Source organism: Microtus pennsylvanicus, chromosome 19, assembly GCF_037038515.1.
Source record: "Microtus pennsylvanicus isolate mMicPen1 chromosome 19, mMicPen1.hap1, whole genome shotgun sequence".
In the NCBI taxonomy this organism is placed as follows: domain Eukaryota; kingdom Metazoa; phylum Chordata; class Mammalia; order Rodentia; family Cricetidae; genus Microtus; species Microtus pennsylvanicus.
In genome coordinates this window covers 30,723,029-30,740,934 of record NC_134597.1, presented here as the reverse complement: position 1 = coordinate 30,740,934, position 17,906 = coordinate 30,723,029, and the positions used below count along the sequence as shown (strand labels likewise).

General features: G+C 47.6%; 1 protein-coding gene across 1 annotated transcript in view; it reads left to right on the top strand.

Annotated features, from left to right (window-relative positions):
• The window catches only part of Creb3l2 (cAMP responsive element binding protein 3 like 2), a 118,514-nt gene extending 102,642 nt beyond the window's left edge, over nt 1–15,872 (top strand). Inside the window, exons 9-12 of the mRNA XM_075953452.1 lie at nt 6,637–6,736; nt 7,008–7,134; nt 8,332–8,548; nt 10,309–15,872. Of these exons, the coding sequence (XP_075809567.1) occupies nt 6,637–6,736; nt 7,008–7,134; nt 8,332–8,548; nt 10,309–10,384 (520 nt within the window). The 3' untranslated portion in view covers nt 10,385–15,872. The remainder of the gene's footprint in view (nt 1–6,636; nt 6,737–7,007; nt 7,135–8,331; nt 8,549–10,308) is intronic.
• The last annotated feature ends 2,034 nt before the right edge of the window (nt 15,873–17,906 follow it).

The window sequence follows — 17,906 nt, the reverse complement described above, 5'->3', positions numbered from 1 at the left end:
ATAACACAAAACATATATGCATATGTGCTGTAACGAACTAATGTGAGTCTTTTATTCATTATTATTAGTCACTGTCAGTTGCTCTTCAATACTGTATTTTCTGTTTGATTTGATTTCATTAAAATGATACACCAGTTATAACCCAGCTGGTCTCATGTCTCACTAAAGGTTCATAATTCGGCATCTGGAGAGTATTGCTCTATGTACTCATAAGAATGGAAAGGAAGGAAGGAAGGAAGGAAGGAAGGAAGGAAGGAAGGAAGGAAGGAAGGAAGGGGAAGGGAAGGAAAGGAAGGAAGGAAGGAAAGGAAGGAAGGAAGATTCATTGTCTTCTAAAGGAGGCTGGTTCACCTAGAGAGTAGCTCATACACATGTTCTCTCTCTCTCTCTCTTTCTCTCTCTCTCTTTCTCTCTCTCTCTCACACACACACACACACACACAGCATATTTCTAGTAAGGTATGATATGGGATTTAATGGAAGGTGTGTCCACGGAGAGGGTATTGGTGACTCTCCACTCTGTGACTGGGATCCATCAGTTTATTCTTTTTCCTGGTTTCTGACTTGAGTGGGAAATGAATTTCTCGGCTGCTCAAAGGCTTACCCATACTAGCTGTAATCTTTCAGACTTTATATTGCTCTCTCTCTCTGTCTTGGAAATAAAGGATATAGCGGGAAACTAAATTAGGCCAAATAGAAAGATAACAAACCAGATCATTGGTGTCGTTTTCTGGAGACTGCGACATTGCATCTGTAAGATTGCATCTCGTACTCGTGGACTTTGATTGTTTTTCTTTGATGGGCTGTGCAGGACACAGGGTGAAGCTTTGTTTGGGACAAGGATGTAGCTCCCTTTGATGCTCTTTTGCAAGCATATGTATGAAGAGAGCCATTAAGTTTATTGTTACGTTTCAGCATAGGACAAGAATCTACATTGTCAATCTAGCATAGGACACTTACAAATTTAACAAGTTGTGGAAAATCTGTTGGCCCAGATAAAAATGTATGTTAAGTGTTTCTCCCTCTAAATTAAGACCTTGATCCCAGAAGCCCAAGAATTCATTAAGCCATAATTGGTCTTACTCCGTGATGATTCAAAATACAGTAATATGGGAAATGCATATGGCACTTTGGAGGACTGCTGGGGTCTTCTAGCCATTTTTCATAACTCTCGTTCTGAAGCAGTATTTCTCTTTCACCTGATCTTTCTTACATCAAGTCCTTCAGGGTGGTTGATTGGCTGTTGTCATCCAAGTTTGGAGTGCTGTAGGTGGTGACATCTGTCCTGGTGGCGTCATAGAACGCCCCACATCACCTCAGAATATTATTTCTATTCTGAGGCTTTCCAGAGAAGGGCGCTTGCCTCGTCTGCCAGCCGTGAAGAGACAAGTGCTTTTCAGAGATGCATTGCTCCAGCAAACCAGATTTCCCCAGGCAGAGTGATTCTTCCGTGATCCTGCTAGCTGATGTGGTTACGGAACTAGCTTTGCTTAGCTGCTGAAGCACACACAGCTTAAGTAACTTGATTAGAGGCTCCGAGTTGTCATGGTGAGGTCTAAACTCGGTCCCCCAACCCCCGCTCTCAGAGCCAGCCTTCCTGTCCTGCATCCGTGCACCACTCAGCAGCACTAGAGCGATCCATACTTTTATGGATACTGACTTATTAGGGATATATATTTATCATTATCAGAGGTTCCACACATGTTTCATATTTGGTACAATTCAAATGTTTATGGCATCACTGCAAGTAGTGCATGAGGTCAAAGGTCTTAGGTCTTCAGGACTGGCCTGCCTGATTATATTACACTTGGCGTCTGACAGAAGAGGTCTCATCGCTTCCATTTACCTAAATAAATAAATAATATAAATAAACAAATCCTGGGTTTGACTTCCCGACACCGAAAGCTGTGCCGGGCTCATCGCAGCCTCCCCGCCCATCACTTGCATTATCTTGAATGTACATCAAGCAGTTCCATAAGAAGTTATTTTCCTGTACTGCTTATGAGTGTTTTAAAGTAAGTTTCCATCATGGCATTCTCACGTTTCTCCTTGTGCCTGCTTCTTGTTTGTTCTCTTCACTGCTGTTCTCTGTCTGCCTTCCGTGGTCCAGTCACCTGCATTTGGTATTCTCTCTCCCCTCTCCTGGTCCCCTTCTGCTTTTATTACACACATACATGCTCATGTACATATATATACATGCACACATACACACATATGCAAATGTACATATATACATACACATAAACACACACAAGTATACACACTTATACACACATATAACACGTATGCATACACATGCACATATATACATATATATGTACACATAGGTATACACATCAATATGCAGAAATATACATACACATACTTATGCATATGAATAGGTATACACATATATGCACAGCATATGGATATGCACATGTACACACATATACATACTTGTATCACATGGACACACATACACATATATACACATGTATACACACATGTATACATATGCTCATGGGAGCACATATATACACATTACACACAAGTACACTTATGCATATACACATATGTACACATACACATGTACACACAAATATGTACACATATACACCTGTACTCACATATATTCACATGTACATATATATACATGTACACACACCATGCACACAGGTACACACAGGTACACAAAAGCACACAATCACATACATGTATACTCACATATAAACATGTATCCCACACATGTATTCTTGTCATTATTAACTGAGTGTTAGCTGGTACACACCTCACTGCCGTTGGACCGACTGTTACCATAGCCATTTATTTTCGCCTGGGTTTTGTTGCGGTTTTCCCGTTTGTGGTCGTCTGTAATAGTGACATTTTATGTCGCAGTGCAAACTGCGCTCCAGTCATATTACTGTCATGTTAATGTGGCTGGATGTTAAGAGAGTGTAATTCAAAAGTATTTTACTGTGAATCGCATTAGGCTGTTGAGTAAGGGACTTGCTGTACACATTGGAAGGTCTGCAGGCTGTGGAGTCAGGTGGTTGGCACGCCGGCCCAGAGGCCTCGCTAGTTACAGTCCTCTGTGAGCTGCTTATCACTGCAGCATGCTCAGCCCCTAAAACTCACTCACTGTTCACTTTCTTAGGGTGAAAATGGTGGTTTTGTAGGATTCTACATGAATTCCCCAAACTTTGCCGGCTCAAAGGAACATACATGAAGGCTTAAGGTGAATGAGTTATTCTGATTTTCACTGACAGGGTGCTGCAGGGGTGCCGACCGGCAGGGCCTCTGGGGTGCTGGGCATACACACACGTGTGCCCGTGCACACATCCGTCATCATTTCATTTCACCGTCACCAACTCCAGCAGGAAAAGCAGCAGCAAACCGCACGTCATCAAGCTGTCGCACTCTGCCAGGACGCCAGACTAAACTTGTGTATTTGAGACTGCGTGTTTGCTCATCTTAAAGATCTGGCTTATAAACTGTGAGGAATCGGGACCCATTAAATGACTGTTTCCCTTCCAGCTGACGCGGTGTATGATGTCTCTGAGTCTGGAAAGGATGAGCTGATGGTCGCCAAGTGAAGCCCCTCCAGTCAGCTTCCTCCAGCCAGGCTTCAGTGATTCCCCCAAACTTCCAGCATTTGTCACTTGTAACCGGGAGGGTTGGAGTGGAGGTCTGGCTTGGAACCTGTGGCATTTATTCTTCAAGGGGCTTTAGGTATATCTGCCTTGCTAGAAGTCCTTTGTCAGGGGAAGACCTGGTGGGAGAATGTTTGTCTTAGGGAAGGGGACACTAACCCCAGTAATCTCATCTAGAAACTGGAAGGGAGGGGTATTTCTGCTGTTCTGGGAAATCTCTTCTCTCAGCAGTTCCCATGAATATGGAAAGACTGAACTGGCAACCGGAGAGCTTGCAGGGCACTGACCTAGACCCTCTGTACATAGGTTACAGTTGTGGTCTTCTTGTGAGACTCCTAACAGAGGAGCAATGGCTGTCTCTGACTCTGTTATCCCTCTTTGGGACCCGCCCTCCTACTGAGTTGCGTAGTCCAGCCTTGGTGGGGGGAGGTGCTTGGTCTTGCTGTGACTTGGTGTACCAGGGTTGGGTGATGTGCGCCCTTTTCTGGGGAGAGGTGAGAGGGAGTGTTGATGGGGGCACCAGGAAGGAGGTTGAGGAAGGCCTGGGGAGAGGGAAGAGGGGCTGTGACCAGACTGGGAAGAAATGAATTAATTAATCAGTTAATAAAATTTTAAAAAATATGGAAGCTGGGCAAGGACCATGGAGTGGGTGGAGAGGAAGTGTAGAATGTTTGATGGTAAACAGGGATTATTGTTGGGGAAAAAAAATAGCCTGGACAGTTTTGCTTCCAAAACACCAGAGGACATTGGAGCAAATTAGATGGCATTGGTCCAGCTTGGGAAGGGTCTGTCTAGCTGAAGGCTGGATGGTGAGAGGACAGCTGAGTTTGTGTGCTGGCTCAAGAGTGCTCAAGGCAGAGCCAAGACACCCAGTGTCAGCCGACACTGGAAACAGTGAGGTCTCTGCTGTAGTTTAGCAAGCAGCTAAGACCTTAGGAGTTGATTACTTGGAAGATGTGGCTCTGTCTGTGGGTTTGCTCGTGTATACGCCCCAGGACTTGCTAGGACTGGGGGCCGGCATTTCGGATAACAGTCTATCCCATGCATGCCATGGCTTGCAGAATCTCATCTGTAGAAGGAGCTCTACTCAGCCGGTGGCCAGGCAGTAAATCCCTCAGCATTTGATGCTGTGGTGGGGCTTTGTGCTCTTGGGCTGTGCAGAGGTGTTCTGAGGACATTTTGGTAGAAAAGAGAATAAATTCAATGGCAGAAGGAAGGTTCTACAGCACGGGAACTCTTGGGGATAAACTTTTAGAGTAGAATTTAAAATAGATGTATAAAATCAGTATTTCTCAAGCTTTGACAACATGCAGTGTGCTTTTAAAACATATCCTACTTTGATAAATGAACACGGGTCGTGTCTAACCACATCTGGCCATGCTTTTATATAGCCAAAATGAAAAGTATGATTAAGTACAATAGTCTTCTGAAATATTATTATTTCACTATCTTGAGATTATTCCACAAAGAAAAAAAAGTAGATGGGACCACAGGGGGAATCTTCTTTTGAGTCCAAAAAGCTTCTACTATGTGTGCTGAGGGCTATTCCAATTCATTGACCAATCCCACCACTACTTAAATGGCAGAAGGCAAAACCACCCTTAAAGCCAGCCTGCACTTGATGTGTTTAAACTAAGAGAGCTTGAGCCTTTGTTACTGGCCAGGGTAGCAGACCTTAGAAAAGCCTGCCAGTGCTTCCAGCATTGGAAAGCCATTTGTGGGGATAGCTATGATGGGAAGAAGCCCTGAAGGAAATTCTAGAATTGTTCTTGCCTGACACATGAAAATGGTGTGCATTTTCCTGAAAATCTTTGATACCCAGGAGACCTCATTTTTCTCATAAAACCTTTCCACTTGGTCGTGTACTCTTGCATTGGGCAGAGGAGATAAGGGTGAGGAGGGCCTCCTGGGCTTCCTGATAGTCACACTGAATTCCTGGGGGACACCCTAACCCCTGCCAGAGCCCCGCTACGTCTTATCGTTCTTGGTTTAGGATTTGCAGGGAAGATCTTTGACTACATCTTGATTGTATGCGGAGCATGTATTGCTGTACTCACCTCCTGTCCTGTCTGGGGAATAAAAATCCTGTCCCCCCCTATTCTCTCTCCCCCCTCCTTCTCCCTCCCTCTGTTTGCGGTGTGCCCTGGACACTTGTTTCTCAGCGATGCACTGGCCATTTCCAGTCACAGCCACCACCTCCGGCCACTCCTTCAATTGTTCTCTGCTGGTTTTTGGTTTTATTTTTTCCTTCTCACGGTTTGGTTTTTAGAGCTCAGTGCATCTCCTGGTGAAATGAGTCTCGTTGCAATCACCACTGCCCTGGTCCGTCCAGGCTGCTGTAGCACAATACCATACATGGAGCGGCTCAGGAACAACAGGAATTTATTTCTTACTGTTCCTGAGGCCGAGGCAGCCAAGATCAAGGTGCTGGCAGATTTGGTGTCTGACGAGGGCTGCCTTCTGGTGCATAAAAAGAAGGTAGCTCCTCGCTGTGTCCTCGTGTAGTGAAAGTGAAGACATCTACTTTCAGCCCCTTATATGGGTACTAATCTTGTTATGAAGATTCCACTGTCGCGGTCTGATCACCTCCCCCAGACCCCTGTCTATTAACATCATATTGCAGGTTCACTTGAAACATATGGACTTAGAGGGGACACAGAAACTTTAAAGTATGGTGACCATCCAATCAGTGTGTCTTTTTTTCTCATTAACTGACAAACAAGCTTCTGCCTGTCTGGGTAATTTGGGGCTCCTCTCTTCCCCAGAGCAGCTAAAGAACAGGACAGGCTGTGGTGCTGTCATCGGGGCTCTATCTGAAGCTCCAGAGGGCTCTGTAGTGATGACGACAGCAGGTGTGGTCCTCAGGCAGTATCTTTCCCCCAGAAAAGCAGCCCCCCCTGGACCCAGCTCAGATGCAGATGCCGAGCCTCCATGACTTCTGCAGGAGGTCGTTCAGAGCATTGCTATCTCACATGCCCCTTCCTGGCTTTCGTTTGTCACCTTGGCAGGACTCTCCTTCAGCAACTTCAGAAGCTTCAGGCTCTGGTGATGGGGAAGGTCTCTCGAACCTGCAAGTTAGCCGGCACGCAGACTGGCACCTGCCTCATGGTGAGTTTCTCAGAGGGACTCCCTCCGGCCAACCGCCTATGTCCAGATTCCCCTACCTTGAAAATGCAAAGAGTGAATGAAGCCAAAGGGACCATACATTCTGTTCCAAGGCTTCCCCTCTGCATGTCATTGCAGGGACAGGACTAAGGGTATGATCTGTCCCCTGGCAGAGGGGTGTTCTTTCTCCCAGTGCTCCCGTTGGCTTGTTCCCGAGAGTCTGCTCCCCACAGTCTGGGGTCTACAGCTCCCCACGTTCTGTCCTTGTCTCCAGGTCGTTGTGCTGTGCTTTGCTGTTGCGTTTGGCAGCTTCTTTCAAGGCTATGGGCCCTATCCCTCTGCCACCAAGATGGCTCTGCCCAGCCAGCATCGCCTGTCGGAGTCATACACAGCCTCCGTGGGTAAGTCAGCAGCTTGTTCTGTTTGCCTACAGTTGGCTTTCCTGGCTTTCTGCAAGGAATCTCATATGCAAGCCCAGTGTGTAAAAGCGGAGAATCTCTGTTCACAGGTGGGGTGTTCGGAGTGGCCACTGGACACCCTTGTGTAGCACCAGGAAAGCCTGACCCACATCCCCCCAACTTTGGGTTCAGATATGAGGGGATGTGACTCTTGAAAGACTAGAAAGTAGGGAGGACATTTAACTTTTCTGACATCCCGGGATCACTGTTGTACCTCTGACTCCCTGAGCAGAATTACATGCCACTGCAGTAGGAGTTCGCAGCAGAATTAAAGCATTGGCCCGCCCCGTGCCCAAGACTTAGAGAAGTCGGAGGCTCTGGTGTTCACGTTGGCAGCACACACTGTCCGCCCCTTGACCAAAGATGTCTCTTGAGTATTTAGAAAACAGAGGGATAATAAAGAAGGAACATGCACAGAAAGGCACAGCTGTGTTAGTAACAACACACACAGAGTTAGGAGACACAGACTTTGAGGAAGGGACAATTTTGCCATCCTCAGAAAGCCTGTGTTTTTCAGCACTTAGGTATATCCCAGCCAGATGCATGATAAAATGACATTCCATTAAGATAATTTCACTGGCTGTTTGGGAACTTTTTTTTCTGAGGGAAACAGCTCTAAATTTTGGAAGCTAATGGGCACACAGTTTCTATGTCCAGGAAATGGCTACAGAGTCATCTGTGTGACGGCCCTATAATGAAACAGGGGTTGTCTGCCTCCGACTTTTGGGCTCAGCTTTGGGCTATCTCTGCAGACTCTAAGACCTGCTTTCTGGGGGATGCTTCCTTGTTTGTCTGGGCTTTGACGACTCCAAGTGTTTGACCCACGTTTTTCACGAACTCTTTTCCCTGAGACAGTTATGGGTAGGGATGAGAGACATTTTTCCTGAAGGCAGTGAGGGGGGAAGGTGGTTTTGCAGTTGATTGCTTTCATGCTGTCCTTCCGGCCTGTATAATTGGTATCATTTTTGCTGCATAAACTCTGAAACCTGAAGCCTTTCCAGAGAGCCCAACCCAGCTGGCCCTCTCCACCCCAGAGGATGGGAACATGTTGTCATCTGCCACTGGCTTTGGGCATTGGGAGTAAAGGGCTCGCGTGGGCCTCCTATGCTATTCTGTTAATATCTGTTGCTCTTTCTCCAGTGAGATCCAGGAACCTGCTAATCTACGAGGAACAGTCTCCCATGGAGGAGTCGTCCAGCCCAGCCTCTGCCGGAGAGCTTGGGGGCTGGGACAGAGGCTCCTCCCTGCTCAGGGCGTCCGGGCTGGAGGCCCTGCCAGAGGTGGATCTTCCCCACTTCATCATCTCCAATGAGACCAGCCTGGAGAAGTCAGTGCTGTTGGCGCTGCAGCAGCACCTGTGAGTCCCGTAGGCGCAGACCTTGTGGCTGATGGTGGAGTGTGACTCAGCCCCAGTGGGAGGGTGTCTACTCTCCCGGAGAGGAGCTCTCTCGGGATCCATTTAAGGCATTGGCACCAGGGAGAGTCTGCTGATGGCTGTTACCAGAGAAAAGGTCTAGGTTGAGCTAATCCAGTATCCAGGCCGTCAGTTCAGAGCTGGCAGCCCTGGCCCTGCAGAGGAGGAGGGATGTGAGTCCTCTCAGTCAGTGAGTCAAGGCCAGCCTCAACTTCAGAGTGAGTTCCTGGTTAGTTAGCCTGGGCTACATGAGATCCTGTCTCCAAAAAAAGAAAAAAAAAGTGCCTGGTGACATCAGAGAGCTTGTTCTGCAAATGCACCTTTGATCCAATTCTAGAGAGGAAGAGAATGTTATGCTGGGTATCAATACAATCAATGATTTACATATCAGTGTACAGGAATCAGCTGTGACTGCAAAGGGACCACCCTTTGTGTAAAATGCTTGGGACCACAAGGTACTTAGAATAGAATATTCCAGGTGTTGGAATATTTGCATATACATAATGAAGTGTCCTGGGCATGAGACCCAAGTCTAAATGTGCAATTTATCTATGCTAGGTAAGAAAGTTTTCCTACTTAGAGCAGTTTGGGATGGGGGATGCTCACCTGTGTACATTATATGCTTATATTGAGGGCAGTGCTGATGAAACTCTGTATGTCTTCCCCATTGAAAATCATCCATCGGTGGCTCCAATTCTGCATGCACTGTTCCTCTCCCACATGTGGTGGGTGGGGATCCTTTTGAAAACTTAACAGCTGATGCGATCTCAAGGTATTGCTATCGTGCATGAGGGTACCTGGGGCTCTGGTCAACACAGAAAGCACGTGTGTCCTAAAACTGTGTGCTAAACTGATGCATGAGCTAATCTGTGCTCCTAGATGGCCCAGAAGCAGGGCTGCTCCAGGGTCCGTAGCAAAGATTTCACTTCGGATTCTTCACTTCTTTCCTAACTCTGTGCGGTAGAGTTCATAATCATAGGTGCTTTTGTATCTATACATGACATGCCCATGTTGAGCACTTACTAGTACTCACCACTGCCCATATGTTTTATCATAACAAACCTTGTAAGTATCCCAAAACGTACAGCCTCAACTTTATCCCCATTATGGAGAGAACCTGGAGCCAGCACTGGAAGCCCTAGGGGACCGAGCAGTCGGATAACAAGGCTCCTAGCCGTCTGCTCTCCTGGCTCAGTGTGTAGAAGCCCCATTCAGCTCTCTCAGTCTACCACAATGTCTCTCAAATCATAAAGCCTTCCTGGCTCCCATCATAATGCTGGGAGACTTGGAGCATGTATCTATTTTGTGGTATATATTTTGGGTTATTTTAAGTTGACTCTTTAAAAGAATCCTTGTTGAGATTCTTAATCCTAGAGGAGATGTCAGCCCTTATCCTTCTTCACTCTCCTTCCCATAACTTACGGCATTGAGGCCATTAATAAACAGGTAGCAACTTTGAGAGGAGTTTAAAATAAGTCAGCATCTAAGAATCATGGGTCTCCTCTGGGCCCAGATAAAGGTGGGGATGTGGAGGTGAGCATGTGACCAGTGGGAGATTTGGAGGAGCAAAGAATAACACTAGGGGTTTAAAAGACATTGCCAGGGCCAGCCCACAAAGGTGTGACTGAACCGTGATACAAAATCTGAGAATGTTAGCAGAATCCCGTGACTAATGCTTCGTTCTCCGTGCGATGCCTTCGCAGGGTCAGCAGCAAACTGGAAGGGAATGAAACGCTCCAAGTCGTGGAACTTGAGCGGCGAGTGAACGCCACCTTCTAGGGCACCGCCTCCAGCCTTCTCTCCTCCTGACTCCAGCTGTGCACCCCCAAACTGTCTCGCCCATAAGCTTCCCTGTCACCCCTGGACCTTGAGGAGGACGTGGACTAGTGCTCGTGGCTTGGTATGGGAGACCAGCCTAGGAGTTTCTTCTTGCCTGACCCTATGGCTCTACGGAAAGGAGCTGGCAACCTCTCCGTCCCTTTCTCTTACTGCCGCCATAGAAGAGTATTGTAGGGATTAGGTAGGGGTGGGAGGAGCAGGCTTGCTTCCACTGGTATCAAGAAGATACTGCGTGATCCTTCCCTATGAGGTGTGACCCCGTCGAAGAAGACTTGCGTGACTTATGCTCAATTGAGACCCCAGACTCTGGCCATAGATATGCCACCAGCACACCATGGAGTGGCGAAGCACCGTCTGCTGACCTCCCTTGCTCACCAGGACTCCAGTGTGGCCCTGCCCCCACTGAGAGTGCCTGAATGCCATTCCAGCCTCTCTTTCCATTCCTGGAACCCGCATTGGATGCCTGCACAGGCAGATAGGACTCCCACCATATTTTCAGGCCGCAAGTGCAATTCCTGAAGGCGTCAGGCTCTTCTCCTCCAGGCCACCCTGCCCACTGTGTTGCTTGTAGGATACCCCCCCACACACACACACACACACTACACACACAGCCTGCATCCCCACTGGACAGCCACTCTGTCTCCCTGGCCTCCCCTCCCGATTTGTAAATAGTATTTATTAGCTTGCTGAAGCTCCCTGCTGACCGTAGTAAAGAAATCCCATGACCCCTTCCAACAAGCAAAGTCTTCTGTTGGCCTTTGGAACAGGAGAGTCCCCAGGACCTGGGACACCCCCTCCCCCCAGTCTTTCTAGCTGATGCCTTATTGTCTCCCTTTCCTTCCTTTTTAAAATTGGAAACCTATAAAATAATCGCCACTGGGAAATCCCCTTAAGTATGTGTCCCCTGTTGGATGAATCCATGGGGAACGATGGAACGCTGTCCTCTTGTTCAGGCTCCAGGCTCCAAGGCCACTCGCTTTCTCTCTGTGTGTTCCTGGGACAGAGAAGGGAAGCCCTGCCCCTGATAATAGGCATTGCTGACAACCTTGCTAGCTTGTCCTGCATCCTGCCTGCTCTCCTCCTTCACCTCCCTCCTTTGCTTCTGCCGTCGCTCCACCTGCCTTAACTGGGGGGCGGGGGCTGGAGTTGGGGACATTTTTCCACCTGCCTTAACTGGGGGGCGGGGGGCTGGAGTTGGGGACATTTTCCCACCTGCCTTAACTGGGGGGGGGCTGGAGTTGGGGACATTTGTGCACCCACAGTCATACCTTTTACAGTCAGGTTTGGCTACTTTGCAGCTCACCCAAAGAGATATGACAAACCCTCAAACTCCTTTCCTTTTTTTTATATGATTAAATCGTAAAATCTGTAGTTAAAAAAAATCCTTTTCTCTTTCATACAAATAAGAAATGGAAATTACTCTTTTATTGTATAAGGTAGAAGACTCTTTTTAAGTGTTTTCCTCCTAGCTTGTAAAAGATTTTATGTAAGAAATGTGCTTACACTTTGTATTTTATTTTTAGCAGCAGCTGAAGGGCCTTTAGTTTTGGCCTCTCTCTCTCTTCTCTCTGTCTCTGTCTGTCTCTCTCTCTCTCTTTCTCTCTCTGTCTCATTTTTTTCCTCTGTCATCGGTGTGACTGTTTGAGGCTATTTGAGAGGGATTATGTCCACACTGGCCCTTGCATTCTATTTCACATACAGGATTTGTTGTCATGAGTGTTTGCTGCCGTGCTCCATGAGCAGCTTCCTATTTGGCCTGCCCATGTTATGATAGGGAGTCCTCCCTCGGCGCGTCCCTCCCTCCCATGGTAGCTTCCCAGCCGACAGATGGCTAAACTCACCTTGTAATGTGTGAGACGCCCCTCAAGGCCACTGTGATCCCGGCAGCCCTGCTGCCCACAGGGCTGTCACTGTCCCTTAAATGCTCAGATACCGGGACTGTACAGAGAGGAGGGTTGCTGGTGCCCTGCTTCTGTTTTCCTTGGTATTCTGTCTTCCTTTGATCTTTCTGGGCCTGGCCCATCCTGTTCTTTACAATACCAGATGTTTATACATAGTAAACATTTAAAATGTCATGCCCGTGAGAGCCTACGAAGGGAGACAGAAACCAGGGTGAAGTAGTATTTGTGTAGTGGGAAAGGGGGAGTTCGCAGTGAAGGGCAGAAGTGGGGTTTTAGACTGATGTCTCTACATCTGCTGAGCTGAGCCCTGGTTTGCGATGTCCCTGGAGGTCCAGGATGGAGACCCCGTTTGTGGATGAGGAGGGAGAAGGAAATGACTCGTCGTGTCTAGTTCTCTGACAACTTTATTTCCTTCTCTACCCACTCTTGGATGTCACTGTCTCCAGACAGCAGGGCCCTTTGTCTGCGGGAAATTGGCCTTCCAGAATAGAATCTGTAACTAGAGACGTGGGACATTAGCCAGAGGACTCAAACAGCCCTTTAAAGGAGCCCTCGGCAGCCAACTCTGCCACTCTGTTGAGAAAAACTCGGCCCTCTGCCCTCTGCTGCCGGCTGGGTGACTAGAGGGGACTGAGCAGTGACCCCTCTGGGATACTCAGTCAGGGACCCCCAGTGGCATAAGACAGGAGGGGTGACTAATAATTAATGGGTGTGTGCACACTTCGTGTTCAAAGTTTAAGGCTCGAATATTGGTCTTTTCCCCACCAGCTGAGCTGTTCCGTAGACCAGTCAATAACTTCCGAATATCTCTGAAGGTTTTGAATAGTGGCAGACTTTACACCTTAAATTGAAATTTCGAAAATGCCTGAGACTGCTAGACCGTTAGAGGAGCCGGAACAATCAGTCTGCTGGTTGTATTTTCTATCCTGTAAACAATCCCCCCAACACACACACACACACTCACACTCACACACATTAAGATCACTTTAGTGATGGAGATGTCTTACAAAGATTTAGAGAACAAGTCATCTTTTTTCTGTAGACAGAACCCGAGTAACCCAGTTGCCCCCTCCCTCGGGTCTTTTCACAGCTTCCAACTTCACACTGGGAAATGGATCTTGTAAATGAGAGGAGCCAGCGCCGGGCATTGAGGAAGAGCCTCTGAAGTGTCAGGACTCTGGAGCGTAGCACACAGAAAGAGAGCGTTCTATAAAAATCCGACAGCTGAACCCAGTTGCTCCTTCCTGGCACAAGGTGGGGGCGGGCTGGGATCTGACATCAGTGCAGGCAAAATTAGATAACCTTTCGGTCCATAGCAATAATGTTTGTGGGTTGGGAAAACAGCTTCAGGGCCGCATCATTTTTAAGCTGTTCATGCCAGGTTAACAGATAGCCCCCCTCAATCATCAGTTCTACTTGGGTGCCCCATAGTGGCTATGAATCTCTGTCCCACACAGTGGGAATACTGAACCGGTTCCTCTTCATGCTGGTACAGAGCCCACGTCATTATTTTTACCATGGATGTTTCGTTAGCATTCTTTCAAGCACTTCATGTCCCTTCCATCCCATGTGCCCAGGCCCAGGGAAAGCAACAAAACAGAATCGAAGTATCTCTGAGCCAGCTTCTGTGGACGTGCGTGCCTTGTGAGGTGTGTCTGTGAGCCCAGTGGAGGAATAGAGACATCTTGTCCCCCGCCTGAGGAGCAGACATCTGCCTGACCCTGGCCAGCGTGGAGGCACGGACATGGGAGAGATGCTTTTAGTTGCTAATTTGTTTCCGCTGAGCCAAGTGTTTGAGAAACCTGGATGAGATCAGCACTTGCTTGCAGTCTGTTGGGACCTGTGGAGCCATCAGTGGTGGGGTCTTAGCGAGAGCCACTTGACGTGAACACTTCCCACAGAAGCAGTTAGCACACGGGTGATCGGATAAGTTACACTCCGACCCCCAAAGGCAGGCGTGGAGAGAGCAGTGAAGCAGGGGCTGGAAGGAGCCAGACACAGATTTCAGCTTCATTCATTCTTTCACTCATTTATTTGTTCAGTCCTTAGACTTTGCAGTTTTACTAAGGAAGAGCAGGCTTTCTGAGACCTAGGAAAGGTTGGAGAATAAGAGGGACTTGGAAAACCAGTTTGTCGGTAACCATTCGGAAGACCCAAGTACTAATGCTAGTATTCTTCTCTCTCTCTCTCTCTCTCTCTCTCTCTCTCTCTCTCTCTCTCTCTCCCTCCCTCCCTCCCTCCCTCCCTCCCTCCCTCCCTCCCTCCCTCCCTCTCTCCCTCTCCCTCTCCCTCTCCTCTCCTCTTCTAGGTACTTATGCCTCCAATGTGCCTTGTATCTGAACCCAGGATGGCAGGAATCTCCTGTCCCTGGAATGTGTCACGCATTACCATATAGCATTAGGTTGAAGTTGGGGATGGGCACTTTCTCCAGAGGCTCAGAGATGGTTCCCTAAAAGGGAGCCACTATTAGAATTGCCTGTCTGGGGGAAAGAAATGGGGTTATATCCATTAGGAATATGTAGACAGAGGTGCAATCACCTCAGAAGCATGGCCAGGCAGGATTAAAGGTTTTCTAAATCCTCGCCACAGAGCGTTTTCTGGACGCGAAGGCACTAGGCCATTTGAAGATTAATACTCCGTGCCTCTGGGCCAAGAGGTCAGCACTATGCACTAGGGAGAAAAGCATTAGCTGATGTTTGTGGCAACATAAAATTCAGGACTGCCTTCCTTTGTCTTGGTTTCTAGAAGGAAGGAGGTATTATTGCCAGAGTATTTACTGAGGTGTTGTGTATTGTGCTCGGTAAGCTTGGAGCCTTTGAACCTGATTGGAACAGAGAGCAAAGGTGGTTCAGCGCCCTGAGAAGTGGATGCCGCGGGAGGCATGGTAGTTTGTGGAGCCAGACTGTGCCTGGCTCTCTGAGCCATCCCCTGCAGTGACCCCGCTGTGCAGTGCTCAGCTCTCCGCCTGTCTCTGAAGGGCCATCTGCAGGGCTGGCGGCTGCCCTTCTCATCCTGTCTTTGGAGAGCACAGCACACAGGCTTGGGTGAAGGGAACCCAGGGGTTCAGGCTCCTTTTCTGTGCTCTGTTTGTTGCTCATCAGCAGGGTGCCCATGGGACCTTTGGGCACTACGTGGAGACTGTCCCTTTCAGATAAAGCACACTGTGGGTCTCTGGCAAACACCAGCACTGGGACACCCTGTGGGTGACCCTCCCTACATGGAAGAGTGGTGCCCGGATGGTAATGTGGTTATCGGCTGGCTTTCCTTACCTAGTTGGCAACTGACTTCTGCTCTCTTTTGAAACACTGAAATCAGCATTGTTTAAATCCAAGCACATTGCAAGTTTGTCACCTGACCTTTTGCACTGTTTTATGGCTTCTTATCCTTCATCATAGCTAATAAAATACCAAAAGATAAAAAAAATAAAATGAAGCTTTGTAGTATACTTGTACTTAGTTTGAAAAAAATTGAAATTGTAATGCATTTGTATTTCCATTTCTTGCAAATAAATATTTTTCTTAGTCAAATGTTGCCCAGTCTTTAAATCCTAGTAACCTGGCATTTGCTTATGTGCGTATGTGTGTGTGCGTGTGTGTGTGTGTTGTGTAACCAATTTTTCCTGATTACCCAGCCAAAGAGCAAAAAAAAAGAGGCTCAGACCAGTGATTTTTGCATTCTGTGGTGCTAAATCTCAGCCTCCGCCAGAGGAATATTGAAAAATGTAATTGTTTTTTTCAGTCAGTGGCTGAGAATCAGTTTTCTCCCGAGGTTCATGCAGTCTGACTGCTGTGTTCATTGTCTCCTACGGCTTCCCCTCTAACTACATTTCCAGAATCTATGGGTTAGAATTTGCTTTTCCCCAGTCTGGAGGCTTGAGACTGACGCTGTGGACTGGAGCCAAAAAGGAACTGGCCTCCTTCACAGAGGCAGCTGCGGAGAAGGCCCACGGGCTTGTGCTCCAGGACGCTGACAGAATGGCAGACAAAGGTCAGCGCATGCAAGCAGAATGATCTTCTTCGCCTTGCACTCTCGAGATCCAATCCGTTTTTCTCTATGTGGAGGGAGCAGAGGTTTTGCTGAATCCCAGAAGGGGTACCCCACAAGAGCACTTCAAGGGAGGAAGGGTTATTTTAGCTCCCAGTTTGAGGGTACAGTCAACACGGTGGGGAAGCCTTGAGGCAAGGCAGCTCTTACCTTGCATCTGTACTTAGGTAGCAGTGAGGGATGGAGGCTGGTGCCCGCCTCGAATTCTCATTTTTATTCTGCCCAGGAAGGAATCGAAGGCCAGGAAACGGGGTAGCTCCATTTTGAAAACACCCACAGACACGCCTAGATGTGTTCCAAGGTGACTTTATTTCTCCTCGTAGTTGACATTGAAAATTGATTACCACAGACTCTAAAGACCATGGAGAGAAAGGAAACGAAAAGTTTATTTTCGTTCTCTTAGCACCGTGCCCAACCCTGCTTCCTGCTTGGGTGGACAGCAATCTCCCTTCTACTTTCCCTTGAGCAACTCGACCTCCTACAGAGAAGTCTTTGCCTCACACTGTTGTCTTGCAAAAGCCTCCTGCCCCACATACCATTCTGCTTTAAGAACGTTACGGGATGTGTCTTTTTGTTTGTTTGCTTGCTTCTTTTTTTTAAAAGAACATACAAAATGGTTTTATGCAGACTGAGAAGCCTTCTTTAAAAGTCACTTTATTATATTGAACTTAGAGAGAAATATTACACAGCTGGATTATCGCAGCCACTCACTTGCCCAGTCCCACACTCTGGACAATGAGCTACATGGCCCAAAGGCCTCTCTGAAGCTATGAAGCTTCTGGTTACATTTGCGCTGACTGCTGATTACATTTTTATATGCTTATCTACCACACAAAACAGAAACAGCCGTGACAGTGTTGAAGCTGGAAAAATAATTACTGTTATCCTCTTAGGGCTCATGTGTCCTTTCACCTCATCATCTCTTATTACCCTTCCTTACCTTAGAAATAATGGCACGTTCGTGTTTGCCCTCCACTGTATTTACTATAGCAAGGAACTGGCAGCAACCTAGATGTCTACCAAAGATGGGTGGATAGTGAGAAATCATATATATATCATATATATATCCCTTGCTAATTCTTCCCCTATGTGAAAACCTTTTATCTTAGTTAGGGTCTCTGAAAGCCACACCTCCTAATAGTGCCACTCCCTATGGGGGTCATTTTCTTTCAAACCACCACACCTTTCATATACAAACTAGCCCAGTCTAGCCTACACCACACCCTACCGCCTTTGTGAACTCCTACAAGGTTCTGACACTCAGGACACTATCCCTCTGGCCCATGTACCACAGGTCTAGGTACTCACAATTACAGACGTCCTTCACCCCAGACCTTTTGAAATTATTCAAAGTCGTAAATCTGCATTGGCCTGACCTGTATGAGCAGGGTTGGGCACAGCCCTGACACTCAGGAGGTGGTGCATCCCCAGGCTGGCTCATTCCTGTCTGTTGTTCCCTAGTCCATCTGCCATTTAGGTGCACGGCCTCTGGGCTAAGCGATGTTTCTTTGGGGTGG